Genomic DNA, 21128 nt, shown 5'->3' on the forward strand with positions numbered 1-21128 from the left:
CCCGTTCCACGCAGTATCTGGCCGTGTGATTAACGTTTTTGACGTTATATCTCCTGAACTATATGTCGTACGATGATATAATAATGTAGATACATTCAACGACATATGCGGATACCGTCTGAGAAATGTATTGCGGGTGTAGTAGCAAATAAGTAATAAATTTAAACGTCATGCACGATGCGGCTGTTTTTCACGCATCACATTGCTTATGACGTCATATCTGCTGAACTACGTGTTATACAGTCATATAAGTTTGCAGTTAAATTCAATGCTATAAGTGCATACTCTATGCAAAACATGTTACGTGTAAAGGTAGTAGTAAATTATGATGTCATGTATCGTGCGATACATTTACTGCATGAACATTGGAGAAGTAGTAAGCGGTAAATATTTTTCCGTTCATCATTTTGTAGGGGTTGTCAGCGAGAAAAGATTTGAAATAATGTGTAAGGTTCGTTGCAAGTCGCTAAGTGCTCTCATTCTCAAATACTGGGTGAATGAAACCTGGGAATTCACGCCTCGCGAACTACGCTGCTTCTTCAACCCCATCTCTTTGACAAGTTGGTGGTTCTTACAGCCGCAGCGATTGTTGCTTGACAGTATGGTATATGTGTACCAGGTTTGGTTGAAATCGGTCCAGCGGTTTAGTAGGATATGTGTAACACACACACATACATATTTTTGTAATGTTTGTGGATGCGATAGTGTATCTATGCAGTAAACCAGTTAAAACAATAAACACACACACATACATATTTTTATAATGTTTATGGATTGGTTACCGCTCCAGGCACTAGGAAGAGCCCACATGTTTTCAGAACTTTAATACGATAGTGTCTCTATGCCGTAAACCAGTTAAGGCAATAAACAAATAAACATCAAATGGCTCTGTGCACTATGGGACTTAACAGCTGTGATCATCAGTCCCCTAGAACTACTTAAACCTAACAAACCTAAGGACATCACACGCATCCATGCCCGAGGCAGGATTCGAACCTGCGACAAATAAACATCAAATGGCTCTGTGCACTATGGGACTTAACAGCTGTGATCATCAGTCCCCTAGAACTACTTAAACCTAACAAACCTAAGGACATCACACGCATCCATGCCCGAGGCAGGATTCGAACCTGCGACCGTAGCGGTCGCGCGGTTCCGTACTGCGCGCCTAGAACCACGAGACCACCGCGGCCTAATAAACATCGTTAAGCTACTGCCGATGTACGAGTAGCTACATTTTATGAAGTGTGCAAGATATTTCGACTGCGCGATTAATATTGGCAGTCGGCGGTAGGACGTTCTTAGAACCTGTTTTTTTGTGATGTCGGCGATGAGATGTAATCCGAATCTGTTTTCTGTTCTAGCTAGCCCTCTTTTCCATGCTCTCAGTTTTGAGGAGCTTTTTGCGATGAATTGTTTTTGTTACTTCACTGTAAACTTTTCTACGAAGTTCGCTAATAAACGCCCCGTAATGACTTCCCGGGACTTATTTCACAGGTATTCGCACCTCCATTTAAAATCAGAGGGTGCCTGTGTGCATCTTCTAAAGAATTCAATGCGTTACAGGAACTGCTTCGAGGGACAACATGAAATAGAGATTCACAGAAAACAAGTAAGAGGAAATCCTATGCGCCGATTCATTAAGATAATCAGGAAAGGGCTAACTTGTGCAGTCTTGAGTGGAAAGACATGACCAGTCGTTCTGCACGTCACCTGTACCACTTTCTACGGACATGTTGCTAAACTGAGAAACTTTTTCGGAGGTTTGGTACCACGAGGGGATTTACAAAATACTTTGCCAGCGTGGTATGGCGTTCGTAGGTCAGACTAACCATACCGTGGGAGAACGCTGCACTGAGCATCAACGCAGCACTTCCTTTTGCAACCAGCCAAGTGTACTATTGCCAAACATTGCATATCCAGCGAACATTAAATGGCGTACGAAAGAACAATAATTTAAGCCACAGCAACATCGTTTTGGGACGCCTTTACTAAAGAATCCGTGGAGATACGTATGGCTGAAAATCTAATGAAACATGATCGCGACTACCAGATAGATATTGCGTGGAACCCCAGCATTTCCACGAATTTCTATAATCGAAGACATCAGAGTACGGCGATGGCCGCGGCCGGCGGAATTCGTGAGGACTGCTGGGTCTTCTCCACCAGCGACAGCGCAGCTCGCCAGGTAGTGTGGTTATTCTATCGTCACGATGTTGATGCCTGCGCGAGATACAAACAGCGCGCCTATAATCTGCGGGGTGGGAGGGGAAAGGAGTCTGCGTCATTCGCCAACAATCCTGAACCAAGTCTTCAGAGGAACTGCGACTACTGCGCCTATCAAAATACAGGGTGATCAAAAAGTCAGTATAAATTTGAAAACTTTATAAACCACGGAATAATGTAGATTGACAGGTAAAAATTGACACACATGCTTGGAATGACATGGGGTTTTATTAGAACAAAAAAAACAACAAAGTTCAAAAAATGTCCGACAGATGGCGCGTGAAAGATCTCTTGCGCGCGTCGTTTGGTGATGATCGTGTGCTCAGCCGCCACTTTCGTCATGCTTGGCCTCTCAGGTCCCCAGACCTCAGTCCGTGCGATTATTGGCTTTGGGGTTACCTGAAGTCGCAAGTGTATCGTGACCGACCGACATATCTAGGGACGCTGAAAGACAACATCCGACGCCAATGCCTCACCATAACTCCGGACATGCTTTACAGTGCTGTTCACAACATTATTCCTCGACTACACCTATTGTTGAGGAATGATGGTGGACATATTGAGCATTTTCTGTAAAGAAAAATGCTAATTATGCTAATTATTGCTATTCTGATCAGATGAAGTGCCATCTGGCGGACATTTTTTGAACTTTAGTATTTTTTGGGTTCTAATAAAACCCCATGTCATTCCAAGCATGTGTGTCAATTCGTACCTCTCTGTCTACATTATTCCGTGATTCATTCAGTTTTCAAATTTATACTGACTTTTTGATCTCCCGGTATATAGCATATAAGTTATGTTTCTCCATCTATACCACTGGAGTTCCCTTAAATGCTAAGAAAACCTATGACCGGGTGTGGAAAGACAAGCTCTTCACTAAAGAGCAAGACTTAAGGACGTTCCCGGACTATTGCTTCAAGATCATCACCAGCTTATTACAGGACAGACGACTAATGGTGAAGATAGAGGACGAACGCTCCAGCATTAAACCATTCAATGACGGCATTACTCAAGAGTCCGTATTGTATCCCACATTGTTTATCATATACGTGAACGATCTTCCGGCCCTGCCACGTGTCCTCTAGGCTACATTCGCGGATGACACCGCTCTCTTAACTAGGAGCCAGAGGGTGGACGTCCTCACCGGGCGTCTGCAATGCCAAATTACGTTGATTGAGCAGTGTGCGAAGAACGTTGACATTACTCTTAACGCTGACAAAACACGTGCGCTTATATTTATTCGCCGTCGCCCTGATCTGCTTGACCGACTGATCCTTCATGGCACACCAATTACACTACTGGCCATTGAAATTGCTACACCAAGACGAAATGCAGATGATAAACGGGTATTCATTGGACAAATATATTATACTTAAACAGACATGTGATTACATTTTCACGCAATTTGGTTGCATAGATCCTGAGAAATCAGTAACCAGAACAACCACCTCTGGCCGTAATAACGGCCTTGATACGCCTGGGAATTGAGTCAAACAGAGCTTCGATGGGGTGTACAGGTACAGCTGCCCATGCAGCTTCAACACGATACCACAGTTCATCAATAGTAGTGACTGCCGTATTGTGACGAGCCAGTTGCTCGGCCACCATTGACCAGACGTTTTCAGTTGGTGAGAGATCTCGAGAATGTGCTGGCCAGGGCAGCAATCCACCATTTTCTGTATCCAGGAAGGCCCGAACAGGACCTGCAACCCTTCGGTCGTGCATTAACCTGCGGAAATGTAGGGTTTCGCTGTGATCGAATGAAGGGTAGAGCCACGGGTCGTAACACATCTGAAATGTAACGTCCACTGTTCAAAGCGCCGTCAATGCGAACGAGAGGTGACCGAGATGTGTAACCAATGGCACCCCATACCATCACGCCGGGTGGTACGCCAGTATGGCGATGACGAATACACGCTTCCAATGTGCGTTCACCGCGATGTCGCCAAACACGGATGCGACCATCATGATGCTGTAAACAGAACCTGGACTCATCCGAAAAAATGGCGTTTTGCCATTCGTGCACCCAGGTTCGTCGTTGAGTACTCAATCGCAGGCGCTCCTGTCTGTGATGCAGCGTCAAGGGTAGCCGCAGCCATGGTCTCCGAGCTGATACTCCATGCTGAACTGTTCGTGCAGATGGTTGTTGTCTTGCAAACGTTCCCATCCGTTGACTCAGGGATCGAGACGTGTCTGCACGATCCGGTACAGCCATGCGGATAAGATGCCTGTCATCTCGATTGCTAGTGATACGAGGCCGTTGGGATCCATCACGGTGTTCCGTATTACCCTCCTGAACCCACCGATTCCATATTCTGCTAACAGTCATTGAAGCTCGACCAACGGGAGCAGCAATGTCGCGAAACGATAAACCGCAATCGCGATAGGCTACAATCCGACCTTTATTAAAGCCGGAAACTTGATGGTACGCATTTCTCTTCCTTACACGAGGCATCACAACAACGTTTCACCAGGCAACGCCGGTCAACTGCTGTTTGTGTATGAGAATTCGGTTGGAAACTTTCCCCATATCAGCACGTTGTAGGTGTCGCCACCGGCGCCAACCTTGTGTGAATGCTCTGAACAGCTAATCATTTGCATATCACAGCATCTTCTTCCTGTCGGTTAAATTTCGGGTCTGTAGCACGTCATCTTCGAGATGTAGCAATTTTAATGGCCATTAGTGTACTTGGAGTAATCCTGGATAACGAACTGTTATTCCAGAAGCACTTACGTAACAAGAACCATCCTAATCGCACATCTATACTCTCTACTAGCAAGCTGCCACATGCAAATTATACAGAGCAACGGTCCTCCGGGTTGTTCTATACGGTTGTTGCACATATGGAACAACTAGCACCTTTAACTTGAATCTGGTACAAACTTTGCAGAACAGATGCTTACGTCTGATCCTTGGGTCCTCCACCGCGCGTGTCTGGGATATACATCAAGAACTTCATCAACCCATGATTTGGGAATGCATTACCCAAATTATGCAAAAACTTTTAGACAAATCTGGAGCCTTGCGTCTCGCGTCACCCCTTGATTACACAGGGTCCGCCGCATTTTAGCGCAAAATGAAGAAGAACCGACACCTCGTTAGGGCTGGAGGACTACGAGCCAACAGTCTTCATTAAGAGTCAAACAAGGAGCCTTCCTTATCCTTCCACTAACCATACAGGAAATCCAGCAATAAAGTTGGTGGTGCTTCAGCGTGACAAAACACAAAATAATCTTCGTCGGTCTTCGACGACTCACGTCAGGTTGACTGGTAGGTGTTCAGTTGTGGATTGTTGTAAACGACGACCTTCTGCAAGCCGCATGGTTTCTTTGAAGATATTTCTCTTTTTCAAAAAAGATTTTCGTGCTGTGGCCAGTCTGTATTTTACAGATTATCCTTAGTTCAGCCATCGTCAGTTATTTTACTGCTGAAACAGTGAAACTCATCAACTTATTTTAGTGGCTCTTTCAGATCTTATTCCTTGAAGGACCATCTCATTTAATTCGACTACATTCCATCACTCTCATTTCCTTTTGTTACTGTTCAGCTTATGGCTGAAGACACTATCCATCTCGTTGGACTGATCTTCAGAGTCCTTTGCCTTTCCTGACGGAATAACTATGTCAGCAGAATACCTTGAAGTTTTTATTTTTTGTGCTTGAACTCTCTGTCCAAATTTCTCTTTGTTTGCTTTTCCTGCTTCTTCAGTGTACAGGTTAAATAACGTGGTAGGCTGGCTACTGCTAGATTACTGTCTCCCTATCCACGTCCATCGACTCTGTGCCCCGCTCACACCACGCGAAAGATTTTTACACGATGTTCAAATACAAAATGCATCTGCACCACAATGTGTGGTGACGCACTAGTTTACTCAAGGGGATGTAAAGGAACTTCTGACTGATATTCCACCTCTCCGCTCCAGTTTACGATGGTTGTTGACACGGAAATTTACCGATAGTGAAAATGTTGCGTTTGAACTCCAAAAATAATTTAAAAATAAGACAGTATAATACACCCTCTTGATCGATTTATTTGTTGTTTACAATTTTTACGCATTGAGCTTGAAGCCTTCATCAGATTCATATTAAGAGGAGATCTACGTGCCGTATCTCGTCAAAAATTCCAGTGTACAAGAGTACTGGGGTCGGATGGTACACTGGAATTTTTGACGAGATATTCCAGTGTACGAGAATACCATGGAATTTTTTACGAGGTACCATGTATCAGCCTAAAATTGAAAATTTGTAGAACAGAAAAAGCTATCAAGACGGAGCATTACATTGTCTAGTTCAATTACGATCACTCACTTGATGATTCTATGTCATTTTGCCGTTTTGAAGTAGACGGCAGTAGCAGCAAGTGGGGTTCAGGTGGTTGGTCATGGGCGTAATACAATAAGCTTGGGCATCTGTAAACGTAATGCCATAAAAATATGATTGCATCATAAGATTATTCTCGATTATGTACGTCAACTTACGTACCCATTTCTTCCCATTTGCAGGAAGTTTTAATTTTCTGCTTCAACATGAAGAAATCTGCGTCTGTGACTTTTAAAATGCTGGTAAGACTAATGGTGAGGGAACTATTAGTGGAAGAACGTGCAGAGAATGTTTCCAGACCCTTAAGAACGGTGATTTTGATGTCGAAGACCGGCATGGCGGTGGAAGATAGAACGTTTTCGCAGCTATTGAAACAGACGAAGACAGTCACAGGACATCATTATTGAAAGCAATTGATGCATTCGAGCCCAGCACCAAAACACAAGCGGCCACAATACAGCGATAGACACGTAAAGGTAATTTTGCAGCAGGTCAATGCTCAACCCCATTTTGCAAAACCCCTCAGAATATACATGGAAACGTTGAAATGAGAAGTCCTGTCCCTCCCGCCGTATTCTCCATACGTTGCTCTCTCTGACTGCCACCTTTTTCGATCAGTCGCAGACAGTCTGGCTGACCAGCACTTCCGATCATATGAACAAGTGCAAAACTGAATCGATTCGTGGATCCCCACAAAAGACGCCCAGTTCTTCCGCCACGGTATTCGTATGCTATCCAACAGATGGGAGAATGTAGTGGCCATCGATGGGCAATACTATGAATCATAGTTTTTTGTAAGTTTTTCACAATAACGCCCCGAACTTCGAGAAAAAACGGCGGAAGACAAGTTATAGACCTATTATTTATTTTAATCGTGTCAGAAACACACATTATAACTTACAAGTTTTACAAAATGTTTCAAAACATCGTACTGTAAGCATTACAATTACAATTAAATGCCGCGTGACCAGTATGCATCAATTTCGCATGCTTCCTTGGTGGCATTCTGTGGCGTGCATGACGTTGGGCATAGGCTGCAGACAAGAAGATGACTCATTGTCTGTTCTTCACCACGTTCACATGTTGTGGAGTCGCATGCAAATCTCCACTTTTTCAAGTTGGTCTTCGTTCTTCCAACTCCAGAACGCAGTCTGTTGAGGGTCTTCCATATTGACCAGCTTTCTTCGGGACCTGACGGGAAGTTTTCGGTCGGGATCATCCACCCTGCAAGGTGACTGGATCTGGAACGGCATGAGTTTACTCTGAAGTTTGAAGGTGGTGCAGTGAGGCTTTCAGTTGAATGGAGAAAGCTTTTCCTTGCCTTGAGCCTTGGTACTGATGGCTGATTCACGTGTAGTGCGTGGGTCTTCAGATTCAGTGCCTTAGACTTTTCCAGTCTGGATGCACTTTCACGACGGATGTCTAGAGGTGGGATGCCCGCTAGACAATAAACTTTATCAAGTGGTGTGGGTCTCAAACATACCGTAATGAGTCTGCGGGTTTCATCCAAGGCGATATCCAATTGTTAAGCATGACTAGATCTGCACCAGACAGGGCACGCATATTCTGCAGCTGAATCACAAAGAGCTACAGCAGAAGTTGTTAAGATGCGAGGATGCGTCCCCCAGGTTGTACCCGATAATTTCCGGAGAATGTTGTTCCTTGCAGATACCTTCCGTTTGGTGTTCAAGCAATGTATTCTGTAGGTAAGTGCTCGATCAAGAGTTACTCAAAGATATTTGGGGGTGAAGCAGTGTTCTAATTGCTTACCTTCCCAGAATTGATAAAAAAATAAGAACTTGTAATACAAGGACAACGATGTAGCCCAGGTGGTCGATTGACGTTGTTGTCTTTCGAGCTGCCTAAGACCATCTTAAATATGCCATTGCTAAAAGATCATCTCACCTCACATGTACGTCCGCTGTGGGTAGGTTTAGTGGACGTTCACATTTTTATATCCGCGGTATACGACGAAGTTCTTCAGTGAAGCTGTTAATGAAAAGAAACAGTACGTGTTTGATTGATACTTTGTACTCGAATGAGTCAAACAGAACGTCGTGACGCTGCTGCCCAAAAACAGGCAAGGGTAGAATCGTCGACAGTTAGTACTGCAGAAGCTACTTGCCCCAGAACTGGCTCTCAAACTGTGACAAAAATAGGCAGGAGCAATGTTCAGAGTTTGTAATCAAGTATTTTAATGAGGTATGGTGATGGTGGTGACAGAGATAAATATACAGCTAAGGAGTATCTTGTCGATTAATTAATTTTAACAAAAAGCTTACTGAGTGAGTACAATAGATTAAAACGTATTACCATGTTAAGGATTCTGTGTCGTGGTGCAAAATAAAAGTTCCAAACATTCCACCCTGTAGTACGACAGTCTCTCTTCCTCGGGGTTCAGTTCTAAAAGAGTAACGTTTTAGGGGAGCAATGTTGATATACGATCTCTTAAGAAAGAAATTGAAAGAACGCAAAGTAGCAAATATACTTTATATTAAATACGACTAGCAATATTTTTTAATCTCTTAGTTTGTTTCAACTCATTTCCATAACAGAGTGTAATCGTTATCGTTGTTCGTGATTAATTTGTTATAAAACACATTGGTAATTACGTAAATACCAACTCTGTCATCGAGTTCGATAAAATAACTGCACAGCCCCAGACTCCGACCTCGGTTCCGATAAAACCACCTCCATTGCTTCCCTAGTTAGAGACTGCCAGTAGACTCGTTCCCGGGAGCGGCATTTTTCAAATCCCGGTCCGATCCCCTAATACAAGATTTCCACTGGTTATCTTTTATCACTTAGTGTATCAGAAATACAGTTTATGGATTTTCGAACCGCATCAGTTCCATTTAAAAGAGTTTTCGTTGTGGGCGTCAAGAGTAGCCCAATGACTGTCTGCGGATGTTTGTGCCACATGCAGCTTAAAACGTCACATCTACGTGCAGTAATCGCTTGTGGACATCCGATGATCGATATCATCCGAGCGCATCGTATGAGCAATAAAGTCATTCTTTGCCTGATGTTTGACTTTTATCATTGCGATCCAGCCACCTTAATGCAGAACTACTGATTGTTTTAATTTCAAGTATGACGTCGGATGACAAATGACATATTTTTTCGTGTGATATAATTACTGTTTTTTCGTTTGATATAATTATAAATGAACAGCTCTCGGATTTATTTCCGTCACTTGTACTGTGAAACTTTACGTCTCGCCAAATTTCATCATTGTACATGAACGGCAAGTACGCTATGGGTTTTGATGAGTGGGTCTGCGAGCATCAAAATATGTGGCATAAGGACCGTACCTTTTGATTGCATTGTCTTAGATGCTAACGTTTATTATACCACCATAGGGCCATAGAATTTATTATATGACATAAATTTCAACTTTACACGTCTACCCGTTCCTGAGAAAATGGGGTCGTAACAGACGGTCGAACAGACTAAGTGTCAGATAAGAAATGACAACATTTTTTTTTCGTGTGCTATAATTTCAGATTCGCGGTTTTCAGATTGTTCCGTTTCTTGTAGAGTGAAACCTGAATTTGCGAATATCAAAAATATGACATAAAGGGCCATATCTTTTGACTGCATTGACTTAGAAGCTTTCCATTTTTACGCCGTCAAGGGTCCGTAGGTCTTAGTATGACGCAAATTTCAACTTGATATGTCAACCCGGTCCTAAGGAAAAGGGGTCTTATGAGACGGACGGACTGACAGATAAGACCTATAATTACATGCCGGCCGTTGTGGCCGTGCGGTTCTAGGCGCTTCAGTCTGGAACCGCGCGACCGCTACGGTCGCAGGTTCGAATCCTGCCTCGGGCATGGATGTGTGTGATGTCCTTAGATTAGTTAGGTTTAAGTAATTCTAAGTTCTAGGGGACTGATGACCACAGTTGTTAAGTCCCATAGTGCTCAGAGCGATTTGAACCAATTATAATTACATATTTACAGTTTTCGGATTTTTTTTCTTTGATTGTGCTATGAAACCATGCTTCTTGCCAAACAGGAAGTACCCTATAAGTTTTCATGAGAGAGTTTGCGAGTGTCAAAATATGTGATATAAATGGCGGTATCTTGCGATTACATTAACTTAGAAGCTTCCATTTTTTACATTGTCAAGAGACCACAGACCTTAGTGCATGGCATGTATTTCAACTTGATACGTCTACCCGTTCACGGGAAAAGGCGTTCTTAACAGTCTGACAGATTGATGGACAAAAAAGAGATCCTAAAAGTGTGTTCCGTTTTTACCGATTGAGGCACAGAACCATAAAAACATGGCAGACAAGTTAGCTTTGGTTGCTGCAAGTGTGCTAGCCACTTTGACATTTTAGCAATTGCAGGCAACTGGTATATTTTGTGATCTGTCAAAGACATTTGACTGTGTAAATCACAATTTACTTTTAAGTAAATTAGAATATTATGACGTAAGAGGAAATGCTGCAAAATGGTTCAAATCTTGTATCTCCGGCAGAAAAGAGACATGTATTGAGCTATCAGGCATCATCCAACTGGGAACTAATTGCATGTGGGGTCCCACAAGGTTCCATTTTAGGGCCCTTACTTCTTCTTGTGTATATCAATGACCTTTCATCCGTAACATTACCAGATGCCAAGTTCGTTTTGTTTGCCGATGATACAAACATTGCAATAAATAGCAAATCAAGTGTAGTCTTGAAAGATCGGCTAGTAAAATATTTGTGGACATTAATCAGTGGTTCCTAGCCAATTGTTTGTCATTGAATTTTGAAAAAACACACTACATGCAGTTCAGAACTTGTAAGGGGGGATTACAGCTTGATAATAAATTCAACTGGGAGGAACACACCACTGAACTGCTGAAGCGTCTTAACAAATCTCTATTTGCAATGCGAATTGTGTCAGACATAGGCGATATAAAAATGAAAAAGCTGGCATACTATGCTTACTTTCATTCCGTAATGTCATATGGGATTAGTTTTTGGGGTAATTCATCAAGGCAAGCTAAAGTTTTCCGGGCACAAAAATGTGCAGTAAGACTTATATATGGTGTGAACTCAAGAACATCCTGTTCAGGGAACTAGGGATACTAATATATTTATTCCTTAATGAAATTTGTCATTAAAAATATATCACTTTTTCAAACCAACAGCTCAATTCATGGAATCAATACTAGAAATAAGAATAATCTTCACAAGGATTTAAAGTCACTTACTCTTTTACAAAAAGGTGTGCATTATTCAGGAACACACATTTTCAATAACTTGCCAGCAGTCATAAAAAGCTTAACAGCCAATGAAATTCAGTTTAAGAGAAGCGTAAAGGATTTATTGGTGGCCAACTCCTTCTACTCCAGTGATGAATATCTCATTAGAACCAACTGATATATATATATATATATATATATATATATATATATATGTGTGTGTGTGTGTGTGTGTGTGTGTGTGTGTGTGTGTGTGTGTGTGTGTGTGTATATATATAAGTACAATATAACGTCTGCACAATTTCGGTGCAGTAATGTGTTCATTGTAAATAAGTATTATAGTAGTTCTATTACACGTTTATTACCTTATAAATATAAAAAAAAATTTTATTTTAAATTCAGTGCATTAGTGTTTGTAAAATGATTCTTTCATATAGTGTTCATTTAAAAAAATGACGATCATTCCACTTGGGACCTGTGGAATGGTACATTAGTTTATTTGTTTGAGTTGTAAATATTTTTCAAGTATTATTGTTTTTCTAACATGTTCTAGATCCTGGATGACCTCCTCACTATGGATCAATTGGAATGAATGTAAATCTAATCTAATCTAAAAAAAAACTCGTTGGTCCGGACTAAAGACACTGCTGTCACCTAGCGGAAAATCATAGTACTAGCACTCGCATGAGTAACTGTGTTGCCTCTGACAGTAAATCGAAACGTATTTGGGGGGGGGGGGCGCAAAGTAATCCCCAGGGCTCAAGTAACCTTATTTTACGGTACTTCAATGTAAGATCAGTTAGCTAGCAAAGTGTATTGTAGAAATATGTGATAAAACATTCGTGTGTGACTGGGGTTGCAGTACGTGCGGCGGCGACGGACGGCGGGCAACGTGCGCCTGCTGGAAATCGAGCTGGTGAAGGGCAGCAAGGGGCTGGGCTTCAGCATCGCAGGCGGCATCGGCAACCAGCACATCCCGGGCGACAACGGCATCTACGTCACCAAGATCATGGACGGCGGCGCCGCGCAGGTCGACGGACGGCTGCTCGTCGGCGATAAGCTGGTCGCCGTCAAGAACACGCCGGTGAGTGCCGCGCACGCCTCCAGCTGCAGCTGCGATCCCCAGAGCCGAGGGCCGAAGAGGCACTTTGCCCAGAGCGCATGCGCAGCACGAGTAGCCGAGTCTTTACTGTAAACGTCGTGTCGGTAGCTGAGGATTGGCGTCAGTGCCAGATGACATGCCTACAAAATGCTGCGACTTCTAGTGGCGCGCCAATAGTACACTTCTTTGTCGCTGTTCTCGGGGTCTTCAGTCTCTTGACTGATTTGATGGGACCCACCGAACTTTCTCTCCTGTAGCACATACACCAAGCGTCCTCAATTACTTGCTAGTTACACTACTGACCATTAAAACTGCTACACCAAGAAGAAACGCAGTTGATAAACGGGTATACATTGGACAAATATATTATACGAGAACTGACATGTGATTACATTTTCACGCAATTTGGGTGCATAGATACTGAGAAATCAGTAACCAGAACAACCACCTCTGGCCGTAATAACGGCCTTAATACGCCTGGGCACTGAGTCAAACAGAGCTTGGATGGTATGTACAGGTACAGCTGCCCATGCTGCTTCAACACGATACCACAGTTCATCAACAGTAGTGACTGGCGTATTGTGACGAGCCAGTTGCTCGGCCACCATTGACCAGACGTTTTCAATTGGTGAGAGATCTGGAGAATATGCTGGCCAGGGCAGCAGTCGAACATTTTCTGTATCCAGAATTGCCCGTACAAGACCTGAAACATGCGGTCGTGCATTATCCTGCTGAAATCTAGGGTTTCGCAGGGATCGAATGAAGGGTAGAGTCACGGGTCGTAACACATCTGAAATGCCACGTCCACTGTTCAAAGTGCCATCAATGCGAACAACAGGCGACCGAGACGTGTAACCAATGGCATCCCGTACCATCACGCCAGGTAATATGCCAGTATGGCGATGACGAATACACGCTTCCAATGTGCGTTCACCGCGATGTCGCCAAACACGGATGCGACCATCATGGTGCCTTAAACAGAAACTGGATTCATCCGAAAAAAATGACGTTTTGCCATTCGTGCACCCAGGTTCGTCGTTGAGTACACCATCGCAGGCGCTCCTGTCTGTGATGCAGCGTCAAGAGTAACCGCAGCAATGGTCTCCGAGCTGATAGTCCATGCTGCTGCAAACATCGCCGAACTGTTCGTGCATGAGGTTGTTTTCTTGCAAACGTACCCAACTGTTGACTCAGGGATCGAGACGTGGCTGCGGATAAGATGCCTGTCATCTCGACTGCTAGTGATGCAAGGCCGTTGGGATCCAGCACGGCGTTCCGTATTACCATCCTGAACCCACCTATTCCATATTCTGCTAACAGTCATTGGATCACGACCAACGCGAGGAGCAATGTCGCGATACGATAAACTGCAATCGCGATAGGCTACAATCCGACCTTTATTCAAGTCGGAAACGTGATGGTACGCATTTCTCTTCCTTACACGAGGCATCACAACAACGTTTCACCAGGCAACGCCGGTCAACTGCTGTTTGTGTATGAGAATTCAGCTGATGTTTGTGTATGAGAAATGGGTTGGAAACCTTCCTCATGTCAGCACGTTGTAGGTGTCGCCACCGGCGCCAACCTTGTGCGAATGCTCTGGAAAGCTAATGATTTGCATATCACAGCATCCTCTTCCCCTCGGTTAAATTTCGCGACTGTAGCACGTCATCTTCGTGGTGTAAAAATTTTAATGGCCAGTAGTGTATAAAGCTCTCAGTACTGTAGTACTATTCAAATTATTCCTTGATGTCTAAACTCATATCCTAACACCCTTCCCCTTTTTCTCCTCTGTGATTACCATGTACTCCTTTTCTCTCCGATTCAGCGGAGGACTTCCTCATTTCTTATATTTTTACTTAATTTCCAATACCCTTCCATAATAACACGCCCTAAAAGCTTCGATTCTCTTCCTTTCCAGCTTTCTCGCAGCCTATGTTTCATTACCATGCAATACTGTGCTCCAGACGTACATTGTAAGAAATGCCTTCATCAAATTAAGGCCAGTGTTTGATGCTAGTTGACATCTTTTGGCCAGGAATGCCCTCTTTGCTTGCGCTAGTCTGCTATTTATGTCCTCCTTGCTTCGTCCATTATACGTTATTTTGCTTCCAATACAGCAGAATTCCTGTACATCATCTAGTTCATGTTCACATATTTCGATAGTAAGCTGCTCATTAATCCAATTTCTGCTGCTCTTTATCTTTCTTCGGTTTACCCCAGTCCGTACTCTGTATTCAGTAGACTCTTCAGTCCATTCAGCGTGTTCTCAGGTTATTCCTCGCTTTCACCAATGTCATCATCGAATCTCATCATGTACATCCTTTTACCTTGAATTTTAATCCAACTCTTGAAACTTTTCTTTTATTTGAGTTATTGCTTCTCCGATATACAGATTGAACGATAGGGGAGGAAGACTGCATTCTTGTCTTATAACCTTTCTAATCCGAGCACTTCGTTGTTGGTCTTCCATTCTTATTGTTCCTTCTTGGTTCCTACGCATATTGTATATTACCCGTCGTTCTCAATAGCGTATGCCTATTTTTCAGAGAATTCCGAATATCTTGCACCACTTTAAATTTTCGAATACAATTTCTGGATCGACAAATCTTTTGACCGTTTCTCGATTTTTCTTAAGTCTTATCAGGTCAGAACTGCATATCTGGTGCCTTTACCTTTCCTAAAGCGAAACTGATCGTCATCTAACACATCCTCAGTTTCTTCCCCATTATTCTGTATATTACTCATGTCAACGACTTGGATGCATGAGCTTTTAAGCTGCCCTTACTATCTTCGGAACTTTGTAAATGGCGTTTTTCAGAAAGTCTGATGGTATGTCTCGAGTCTCACAGATTCTGCACATTAAGCTGCGTCGCAGTTTGGTTGAAGTTTCCCCCCACTGATTTAAGAAATTCCGAATTGATGTTATCTATGCCTTGCGCTTTATTTGATTGCAAGGCTTCCAAAACTGTCAAACTCTAACTATAATACCGTCTTGAGAATCAATTTCCACTTCTTATTCTATCGCGTCAGCAGACAGTTCCTCCCCCTGTTAGAGACTAACAGTTTATTTTTTTCCACCTACTTGCTCTCTTATCTATGTTTAATCGTGGAATTTCTCCTACACTGTGAACGTTTACCCCTCTCCTTTAATTTCACCTGATTTTGGTTTCACTTTTGTGTCTTTCCGACGACCATTTTATTTTTGAATTCTTCCTGCAGCCATTTCGCCTTAGCTTTCCTGCACTAGTTCTTTACGTCATTCCTAAGTCACTTATTCTTGATTGTTTCTGAGCGCTTTTTACTCTTATCTTTTGTCGATCAATTGAAGTATTTCTCCTGATACTAAAGCTTTCTTTACCAGTTACCTTCTTTGTACCTACATTTGTCTGTCCAAGTTTTATGACTGCCCTCCATAGAAGTGTCCAGTTTTCTTCAAGTGAACTGTCTGTTGTGGTATTCTTTATCGCAGCGGTATTCTTTATCGCAGAATCTGCAGGCTCAGGGATTTCAAAGGCACATTATCATTGCTTAGTACTTCTGTATCCCACTCCTTTCCACACTGATTCCTCCTGACGACTCTCTTAAACTTCAGTTTACTCTTCATCATTACTAAATTGTGCTCAGAGTCTGTACCTGTCCCTCAGTACGTCTTACAATCCAGTATGTGATTTCATGTTATATTTAATAAAACTGTGGACGTTTTCGCTGACATTCCAATCAGCGTTCATCAGACTGACTACCCTCCTCTCGGTACCACAATGGCTACCATTGGATGGATTAACACACACGCCTTGGTTTTGTTTCCGTCAGTGCGCGGTTTTGGCTGTGAAGCCAACCCATCGAAATGGGTACACTTGGCGTAGACTCCCGTAACTCATTAAATCATCTGAAGTTGTAAACGTAGTAGGTTCGTCACATATCCAGTCCTCAAAATTACTGTCATAACACACAGTACATTAGTGACAGTAATTAACTAGCGTAACACCTGGGATTGTATGATGGGGTTATTGGACCACCGAAAATCGGTTGACAACAAGATGTGCTGGTACGTAACCTCCTTGTCTAACTCCGCTTTCAGTTCTGTATTTTCGTCTGATTTAGTCTCAGGTGACATATACGTATTCTCTAATTTGGCTTGATGGCAAAAAAATTTTCAACATACAAGAAGTTAGTAACCACCATAACGGAGTATTTTGCAGAGCTTTACTAAAGCAACTTCTCGGGTGGGAAGAAATAACTGAGATCTCGCTGGCTAATCGGTATTGTCAAATGAGACTATGATAAGGGGTAACACCACTGTAACCACCTAAAAAAGCGTTTCATTGACTTATTTTGGGTGGGAGGAAAGGTAATAAAGGAATAATAGTTGGGGTAGTTATTGAGCATGTATTTAAGTATATTACAAAAATATTTTGTCCGAAAATATTACAGAATGGGATGTCGTAACAATTCTCCCGAGGCATGTTGAATTTGAGGCGATCTGTGTCACGCATTGTAACTGGTGCCAATTTGAATCTGCAAAAAAGAAAAAAAATCTATGTAATCTACTTGAGTGTAGCTAGAGAACCACATAATGGATTTTAAAAATATTGATTTTTGTCTAATTGGCGAGTGTTTGAATAAAATCGTTCAGTTTTCACCAAAACGGACAGTCATTTATTAATAAATATTGTTGAAATTAACTAATCGAAACTCTCCCACGTGGTTCACTTTGAAATGTTATTTTAAAGTTGTGGTTAAATTTACAAATAAAAAGATTAAAAACTGTTGGAGTTATGCTGGGTGCCGTTTTGAAACGTCATATTGCGAGAAAAACGCATTTGAAGTTTTGTTATGTATTATGGACATGAACAAATGAATAAATTCTAATTTTAGAAAATACACTCCTGGAAATTGAAATAAGAACACCGTGAATTCATTGTCCCAGGAAGGGGAAACTTTATTGACACATTCCTGCGGTCAGATACATCACATGATCACACTGACAGAACCACAGGCACTTAGACACAGGCAACAGAGCATGCACAATGTCGGCACTAGTACAGTGTATATCCACCTTTCGCAGCAATGCAGGCTGCTATTCTTCCATGGAGACGATCGTAGAGATGCTGGATGTAGTCCTGTGGAACGGCTTGCCATGCCATTTCCACCTGGCGCCTCAGTTGGACCAGCGTTCGTGCTGGACGTGCAGACCGCGTGAGACGACGCTTCATCCAGTCCCAAACATGCTCAATGGGGGACAGATCCGGAGATCTTGCTGGCCAGGGTAGTTGACTTACAACTTCTAGAGCACGTTGGATGGCACGGGATACATGTGGACGTGCATTGTCCTGTTGGATCAGCAAGTTCCCTTGCCGGTCTAGGAATGGTAGAACGATGGGTTCGATGACGGTTTGGATGTACCGTGCACTATTCAGTGTCCCCTCGACGATCACCAGTGGTGTACGGCCAGTGTAGGAGATCGCTCCCCACACCATGATGCCGGGTGTTGGCCCTGTGTGCCTCGGTCGTATGCAGACCTGATTGTGGCGCTCACCTGCACGGCGCCAAACACGCATACGACCATCATTGGCACCAAGGCAGAAGCGACTCTCATCGCTGAAGACGACACGTCTCCATTCGTCCCTCCATTCACGCCTGTCGCGACACCACTGGAGGCGGGCTGCACGATGTTGGGGCGTGAGCGGAAGACGGCCTAACGGTGTGCGGGACCGTAGCCCAGCTTCATGGAGACGGTTGCGAATGGTCCTCGCCGATACCCCAGGAGCAACAGTGTCCCTAATTTGCTGGGAAGTGGCGGTGCGGTCCCCTACGGCACTGCGTAGGATCCTACGGTCTTGGCGTGCATCCGTGCGTCGCTGCGGTCCGGTCCCAGGTCGACGGGCACGTGCACCTTCCGCCGACCATTGGCGACAACATCGATGTACTGTGGAGACTTCACGCCCCACGTGTTGAGCAATTCGGCGGTACGTCCACCCGGCCTCCCGCATGCCCACTATACGCCCTCGCTCAAAGTCCGTCAACTGCACATACGGTTCATGTCCACGCTGTCGCGGCATGCTACCAGTGTTAAAGACTGCGATGGAGCTCCGTATGCCACGGCAAACTAGCTGACACTGACGGCGGCGGTGCACAAATGCTGCGCAGCTAGCGCCATTCGACGGCCAACACCGCGGTTCCTGGTGTGTCCGCTGTGCCGTGCGTGTGATCACTGCTTGTACAGCCCTCTCGCAGTGTCCGGAGCAAGTATGGTGGGTCTGACACACCGGTGTCAATGTGTTCTTTTTTTCCATTTCCAGGAGTGTACTTACCATTAATCTGCCATCCCAAGACTGGTCTGTCGTACTGTTGCCGTTGCGATCGAAATCATATCCACTAGTTTGTCATTGAACGACTGAAATATCGGTCTGGGCAATTCCGTGAACGCACACATTTTTACAATTCAGTTTTGCCCCACTCCAAGCAGGCGTAGTGCTAGGGCGATTCGACGGTTGATTTCGTATCTATTCGGTATAAACTTACTACTTGTTATAACAACTTCTGGGCAATTTGGGCAAGCAATAATCACTGTGAAGCCCAAACCTCGAGGACTTCGGTCTTGCAACGTGAGGTCGCATTGCACGTTTTACGTTTCACGTGTTGAGAAATAACAAAGAACACGGCAAGAAAATTTATAATCCAATGGCTCAATCCATAACTCACATCATAATCGTGGTCACTCCCTTTCAGTTTCTTAACAGAGGCACTGAATCCTTCAGAATTGCTCTCAGCATCATATCTATTCTTTGGACGCTTTGATGACGTACTGCTTCGACGCCGCGTTGGATACGATGATTTCATACATTTTCTTCTCGAGTACACTTTCTTACCACTAATTTTTACTTGAAAGGCAAAACTGTATACTACGAGAGTTGGAACTTAAATAGTGGCAACTATTTATTCACAACCGATACAAAAGAGTTACATGTTTGCACCTGTTACTGTCCGTCAGAGTACTCACGAGCGTTGTGTAGAACCCGTTACCAGCGATGTGGAAGGTGTAGTAAACCGTTAGCAGAGCCTGTTCTGTTGATGGTGCGAATGGAGCGGTTTAAAGTTATGGTGATTCTCATGTACGACTGTGATGGTGTTATCCTAACGAATTACGTTCCTCCACGGAAGACCGTCAATGCACAGTATTACTGTTCTTCTTTGGAGCATCACCTGCGACGAACTTTGCGAAAGAAGCGGCGACACTTTCTGCGCAATCCAACCATCATTTTGTACGACAATGCGCAGGCGCATACAGCGCAAGCTGTGGCTCTCTGTTCGGTCGATGGGACTGGGAAGTACTGTACCATCCACCATACTCCCCGGACTTGAGTCCTTGTGACTTTGATCTGATTCCGAAGATGAAGGAACAACTTCGTGGCATTCGCTTCAGAACTGTTCCAGAGATTCGACAGGCAGTAGATCGCTCCATTCGCACCATCAACAGAACAGGCTCTGCTATCGGTATACTGCGACTTACACATCGCTGGCAACGGGTTCTACACAACGCTGGTTGAAGGAGAGTAACAGGTGAAAACATGTAACTCTTTTGTATCGGTTGTGAATAAATAGTTGCCACTATTTAAGTTCCAACTCTCGTATAAGATGATAAACTATCTAAATTCAGTACTGCACACGAAATCAAGATTCGAAGATTTTTTATTTCGTACGCGTACTGACACTTGCTGGTGCCAAGCTAACGTGTTATTGTTTTGAAATGCTTCTAACTACACTACTGGCCATTAAAATTGCTACACCACGAAGATGACGTGCTACAGACGCGAAATTTAACCGACAGGAAGAAGATGCTGTGATATGCAAATGATTAGCTTTTCAGAGCATTCACACAAGGTGCTGACACGACGAAAGTTTCCAACCTATTTCTCATACACAAACAGCAGTTGACAGGCGTTGCCTGGTGAAACGTTGTTGTGATGCATCGTGTAAGGAGGAGAAATGCGTACCATCACGTTTCCGACTTTGCTAAAGGTCGGATTGTAGCATATCGCGATTGCGGTTTATCGTATCGCGACATTGCTGCTCGCGTTGGTCGAGATCCAATGACTGTTAGCAGAATATAGAAACGGTGGGTTCAGGATGGTAATACGGAACGCCGTGCTGGATCCCAACGGCCTTGCATCACTAGCAGTCGAGATGATAGGCATCTTATCCGCATGGCGGTAACGGATCGTGCAGCCACGTCTCGATCCCTGAATCAACAGATGGGGACGTTTGCAAGACAACAACC

The 21128-nt window shown here is 43.7% G+C and overlaps 1 protein-coding gene across 3 annotated transcripts in view; it reads left to right on the forward strand.

Moving 5' to 3' along the window:
- The window catches only part of LOC126161504 (disks large 1 tumor suppressor protein), a 935475-nt gene that overhangs the window by 377476 nt on the left and 536871 nt on the right, over positions 1-21128 (forward strand). For all 3 annotated transcript variants that reach the window (XM_049917405.1, XM_049917407.1, XM_049917406.1), the window contains one exon: positions 12608-12829. In XM_049917405.1, coding sequence (XP_049773362.1) covers positions 12608-12829 — 222 coding nt within the window. The remainder of the gene's footprint in view (positions 1-12607; positions 12830-21128) is intronic.

Source organism: Schistocerca cancellata, chromosome 2, assembly GCF_023864275.1.
Source record: "Schistocerca cancellata isolate TAMUIC-IGC-003103 chromosome 2, iqSchCanc2.1, whole genome shotgun sequence".
In the NCBI taxonomy this organism is placed as follows: Eukaryota; Metazoa; Arthropoda; class Insecta; order Orthoptera; family Acrididae; genus Schistocerca; species Schistocerca cancellata.